General features: G+C 37.5%; 1 protein-coding gene across 1 annotated transcript in view; it reads left to right on the top strand.

Moving 5' to 3' along the window:
• LOC140740481 (dynein axonemal heavy chain 5-like) overlaps positions 1-5,149 on the top strand; it is a 189,958-nt gene extending 184,809 nt beyond the window's left edge. The window contains exons 78-80 of the mRNA XM_073069662.1: positions 493-645; positions 3,423-3,657; positions 4,633-5,149. Of these exons, the coding sequence (XP_072925763.1) occupies positions 493-645; positions 3,423-3,657; positions 4,633-4,784 (540 nt within the window). The 3' untranslated portion in view covers positions 4,785-5,149. The remainder of the gene's footprint in view (positions 1-492; positions 646-3,422; positions 3,658-4,632) is intronic.
• The last annotated feature ends 1,146 nt before the right edge of the window (positions 5,150-6,295 follow it).

Raw genomic sequence — 6,295 nt, forward strand, 5'->3', positions numbered from 1 at the left:
ACAGCTAATTTGTAGCAGACTCTCTTGCTGTGCTTTTAATGCACATTTTTGTGTGATCCACTGACTGAAGGATTTTAACAAAAGGGATCCAAACAAGACCTCACATTCTTCTACTTTTCATATATTAATGTACGAATGGTATATGGGAAACACAAATTCTACTACAAAAACAAAGGTAATATTCTGGTGTTCTGATGAACTTTCTTACTAGGACCATGCTGAGGACCTTTGTCAAAATAATTCCTTTAGGTAAAATATGTCAATTGATTGAATAAATATTCAGGTATCCATGCATTTGAGTTTATACTTTAGGAATAGTACAAATTAGGAGTATACTATTTCTGGAACTGAAGAGCATACAAAACAATCCTGATATAAATGTTTGTTGTGCATTAATCTTGGCAGTATACGGTGTAGAGTTCTGATTCATTTAAAGAAATTGAATCTGAAGAGCACGTATTCAATTTTTTTTCGCTTTTTAATTGAACAAAGGCATCTTGGGCCTCAAGTACTCTGGGTTTCTGGTTCACCGAATTATTGGAAAGGGATCATCAGTTTCACTCTTGGATATTTGAAGGGAGGCCAAATTGCTTCTGGATGACAGGTTTCTTCAATCCTCAAGGCTTTCTTACAGCCATGAAACAGGTCAGATCATTTGCCTCAAGTCAATCCTGTAGTAGATGATTGGGAATCAAATGGGGTGAACGCCAGATGATTGGTCATAATAATAAATAAATAGCTGTTCTTTCAATGCTGCTGGTACACATATGTAGGTTTTATACTGTAACATACTAGAGCTCCCAGAAACTGCTTTTATCCTGATCAGGAGTTAAGTTTGCTTGAATCCATTTGGAACTGCGTACAGATTTTGTCCTGACGAAGGGTCTTGGCCCGAAACGTCGACAGCGCTTCTCCCTATAGATGCTACCTGGCCTGCTGTGTTCCACCAGCATTTTGTGTGTGCTGTTGTTTGAATTTCCAGCATCTGCAGATTTCCTCGTGTTTACAGATTTTGTAAATGGTTTTGCCACTGAAGGGCCTTGATAAATATTTTTAAAACTAACTTATTACCAGAAGCCTATGCTTATGTACCAGGATTTTAACTCCCTACCAATTTCCATATTAAATTAAGTTTATTGGGTGTTTTATGGAACAGGATAGACTGACAAAGTTTTACACTCTGCAAAGTATGCCTCATAACTACAATGACCACAGTTCAAAAGAACTTCATTGGCTGAAAGCACTTTGGAACATCCTAAAAAGAATGTGGAAGTCATCTCTACTTTTTTCATTTTTTTTTTTTAAACAGCTAATTTATTTTTATGTTGCTTCATTCAACCATAAACCATAGTCAGCAATTGTTTTATTATAATTAAAGTTTAATAGGCTAGCATAGCAATTATTGCAACACTTACAGCTTGGGGCGTCAGAGTCATTTCTGGTGCCGTCTGTAAGAAGTTTGTTGTCCTTCCTGTGAGCACATGGGCTTCATTTGGACATTCTGGTTTCCTCTCACAGTCCAAAGTCATACTGTACTGGTTAGTAGGTTGCTCATTCTAAATTGTCCTATGCTTAGGCTACAGATAAATTTGTTGGTTGCTGGGCAGTGTGGCTCATTGGGCCAGAATATGCTGTATTTCTAAATAAATAAAAGAAACCTGATTATGCAATGATATATGGATAAATGCACCCTCCTCAGAGTGCATTAGTGTAAGATAATTTACTAATTGTTTTTGTGAAATTGGTAAATTATAGCTAGTCTAATTTATTTTTCAAGTTGCATTAATAACAAGCATTTCTACTTTTATTAGTGATATTAAGCTTTTTTCTCAAGCAACTTGAATTATATCTGATTTACTCATATTGAATGAATAATATTGTCATAGCCAGGAGTGGTAGTGGTGATAAGCTCCCACTACCTATAAGGTGCTCCAAAAGGCATACGTCTCTAATGGCCTCTGACAACCAAGTCCAATTCTTGGCTTTCATGTGTGGCATAGCTACTAGGCCCAGTGGAACTGTTTCTACTGACAAGAGAAGAGACAAAGATGGATTACTGGCACCTCAAAACCAGTAGCTTCAGGCAGGTGGAGCTTGTCAGCCTTGGATGGCAACCTGCCTAGAAGAACGAAAACTCTTAATTTTAACCTCTGCTGCTTTACGGCCATACCCACCCATGGGAAAGGCTTCGGGAGTAAACCCCAAGGAAGAAATCCGGAGCTGGGTTCCCTAAGGCAGTTTGATGTTGTTTACAACTTCACTCTGGCAACATCTATGATGACACTGGTGCCAAGCTGTATCGGAGCTTACCCTTCCCTTGGACTACATCAGTGACGTGGAGAAGGGGAACAGGCTGCATGAGGAACAGCCAGTTCTTCAGATCTTCCCGCCCAGGCTTGTGCCCTGGAGAGGACACAGTCCACCAGAGGCACAAACCTATGATCCCCTGGGATTGACGGCTGCTGATGATGATTCATATAGAATTTTGTCCCTAATTTGTCTAACCTTTTATTAAACCGTTCTGCTAAATGTACTGCTATGACCCATTGAGGGAGACTACATCATTTCTACAGGGGTAGTGCTGTGCACAATTAAAGCTTGGGCGTAGTAACATTGGGCAGGACAACCTGCATCAGAGACAAGACTGTTATTAACCGCCCAAGCTGATCATGAGCTTTATCGTTCAGTAAGATCCTATAAAATGCCAATCTATTCTTTGAGGCAAGTGCACTTGAGTCTTTTACTGAAGAATGAGATTGATATTGGGCTACGGTAAAGCAGGCTTGATAATTTCCTTGAAAGAATAAATTTTTTAAAAAATCCCCCCAATAGTTTCCTCAAGGAACACATGATAATTTCTATTTCACTCACATCTGTGCCACCTGGGTGTAATATGTTTGCGCTCACTCAACCCAGTTCTTCATAACTAAGGAATCTTAATCTTCTATTGAATCAATTCTTTCATTTTGTTTACTCTTTCATTCTATCTGAGCAAGACCCAAACTGAATGTTAAAGGCTAACAATCTTCACCTTAGTGCAAACATCAACCAACAAACGTATTATATTTTACTAACACAAGAAATCCTGCAGATGCTGGAAATCCAAAGCAACACACACAAAATGCTTGAGAAACTCGGCAGGTCAGGCAGCCTCTATGTAAATGAATAAACAGTCGATATTGTTTTGGGCTGAGACCCTTCTTCAGGACTATATTACTTTACAATGTCACATCAAGGTGCCTGAAACTGCTTCTGATAATGTTCCTATTGGCCCAGACAATTTAAACATTGAATTTTATTGGTGTCAACTGAAGTTTTTGTTGAATTTTGTAACAGAAGCATCATTCTAATTTTTTTTTTACAAAGGTTGGGCATCATTGCCTTAAGCTACATTAAAATGACTTTCTTTTAACTGATAACAGGAAGTTACACGAATTCATAAGGGTTGGGCTCTGGATAATGTGGTGCTTCACAGTGAAGTCACTAGATTATCAAAGGAAGATATTCTACAATCTCCTTCTGAGGGAGTCTATGTCTTTGGCCTGCATCTAGAAGGTGCTGGATGGGATCGGCGCAACCACAGATTGACAGAATCCAAACCAAAAGTTCTGTTTGAAGTGTTGCCTGTAATTCATATCTCTGCTATAAACCACCATGGTAAGTCAGTTCAATCAAGATAGAAATAGACTGCACAGATAACTTTTTTTTTAAAGTAAATGGAATGAATGACTTAAATCTAATTCTCAATCTTGACAGTGATATCAGGAACATATAACGTGTTTGTATTCACTTTGTTCTCAAATGTTTTAAAGTGCTGGAAATCCACAATAAAAACAGAAAATGCTGGAAACGGTTCTGGAACAAATGTTCCAGGCAATGATTACCTCCAACAATAACCTAACCACCCATCCTTGACATTCAAAGCCATTACTATTGCAAGTTTCCTGGGCATTACCATTACCCAGAAACTCAACTGGACCTAGCACATAAATATTATAGCTTCGAGGGCAAGGCAGAGGCCAGGTATCTGGTGGCGAATGACTCATCCTCTGAGACCCCAAGGCCTTTATGTCATTTACAAATCAGGAACATTTGAAATACTCAGCATTCAATTGAAAGAATCCAGTGATAACAACTTGAAGCTTGACACCATTCAGGAAGCAGCAGCTCATTTGATTGCTGCTCCATTAACTCCCCTCAACATTCATTTCTATCACCTAGTTACTTCTCTGGGTTACTCCAGTAACACCACCAGAATCCATGACCTGTACCATCAGGAAGGACAAATAGGAGCAAGTGTTTGTAACCACCACAGGCAGATTCCCCTCCAAATTACCTACCATGTTGACTAGGAAGTCTATCACTTGCCTTTCATAGTCACTGGGTCTAAACCCTAGAAATTAGGCCCAACAGCAACATTGGAGGACCTTCACTAGGACTGTAGTGGTTCAAGAAAGTGACTTCACCACGTTGTTGGGACCTTACTAATTGCTGGACTTATCAATGTTGCTCTGCGCCTAAAAATGAATGAAGATAATTTTTTTCAAGAAATGATTTCATGGATGTTTCTAACTGCATGATTCAGCCCTTGAAATTCTTAGATTTTAATAGCAATTTTTTTTACTTCCACAGATTCTAAAGATGTAAGGGTGTATTCCTGCCCTGTCTATAAAAAGCCAATAAGAACTGATCTGAATTACATTGCTGCTGTTGATTTGAAAACAAGCCAGCCTCCTGATCACTGGGTCCTGAGGGGTGTTGCATTGCTCTGTGATGTGAAGTAGAATATTTACTCAATGATAAATATCCAGAAGCATGAAAATGAAGAGGAAACAACACCGATCGGACATTAATAGCTACAAATGAGTGTGGTTGCGTTTCAGTTGTCTATTATTCAGTTTTCATTGAAAGAAACCTCAACATTTCTGTGCTACAACAAAAATCCTTCACCTTTTAAAGCAGTCATTAGTAATGATCATGTAAAATTAGGCTGAGTTTAGTTCATCTATAACATAATGATTGTGCACCAAAAGCCACAGACATTCTTCCACGTGATCATAAACTCTCAAATGGCTAGTTACTCATTAAGTGAAATTTACTTGTAATAATAAATGATCATAATTGAACCTACAAGTAGTTTAATTATTGTGTGCCATGACAAATTGGAATATAGTCATATTATTTCCATGCTCAGCAGTCAACTAATGAACTACATGGTAGACACTTGCAAAATTGCTGATTTGCTCATGTGTGCTACAGATGCAACCAATAAACTCACAAAACTATAAAGCATTGCAATTACTGCACAGTCAGAATTGTTTGAGCTTTTCATCTGAAGAACTCTACCTTTACCTGGTCTCTAAATTATTTTGATTTCTGCAAATTGTGAGTGAAATGTGGAGAACCTGCTATTATCCAATTATTAAGAATGATCAGTTTCAATGTTTCAATTTAATTGCTGGTTAATTTCAATTAATAGAAATTAACCAGCAATTATTTTGAATAGAAATTATGGAGGAATTATGTCAATATTAAGGTATGCATGTTCATGGTATTAATGATATTCTTCATTTTATATTATAAGTAATGAAGATAGTTACTGACTGTGTGGAAATTGTAAGGTATCAAATAAAGATTTGATTTATCCTTCCAAAATCATCATAAAAGATCATTGTTTCCTAGGACATGAATGAAAATGAGCAAGTCTTGTGCCAAGATTCTGTACAGATCTGCCAGGGAATATGTTCAAAACTCTGTAGTTCTCTGGTAGAAAGTGTATAACACGACACTGGCTAGGGGACTTTTTGGTGCGAGTGCTCCATTAATATTGTGTAGATACATTGAACTCAATGATAAGGATAAAATAGCTTATTTAAATTAATTATAGTGTTTTCATTTTCATCGTATCAATTTAAAAAGTGAAATACTGACCCTTTGGCCTTGCATACCAATATTGGTATGTAGGGAAAATATTGGTATCTACAATAAAGGAAGTGATAGAGACATAAAAAATGATTGAACAGAGATAACAAAGGACATATGAAAGGCAAATTGCATTTCACTCTTAGAGAATATAACTAGTTGTGTAGATACATTAGGATTCTCAGACACATGGAGAAGTCGACACAGGCTGGTGAACAAAGTGAGAACCCCTCAAGTTATGGGTAACATCGTTGTGTGGATAGAGGCTTGCTTAATAGAAAGCAAAGTATGAATGAAAGGGCTCTGAAGTTGGCAGGATGTAACTAGATTATCATTTGGAGTCCAACTATTCACCATATCTTTCAATAATTCA

The sequence above is a fragment of the Hemitrygon akajei genome, chromosome 17 (genome assembly GCF_048418815.1).
Source record: "Hemitrygon akajei chromosome 17, sHemAka1.3, whole genome shotgun sequence".
Classification (NCBI taxonomy): Eukaryota; Metazoa; Chordata; class Chondrichthyes; order Myliobatiformes; family Dasyatidae; genus Hemitrygon; species Hemitrygon akajei.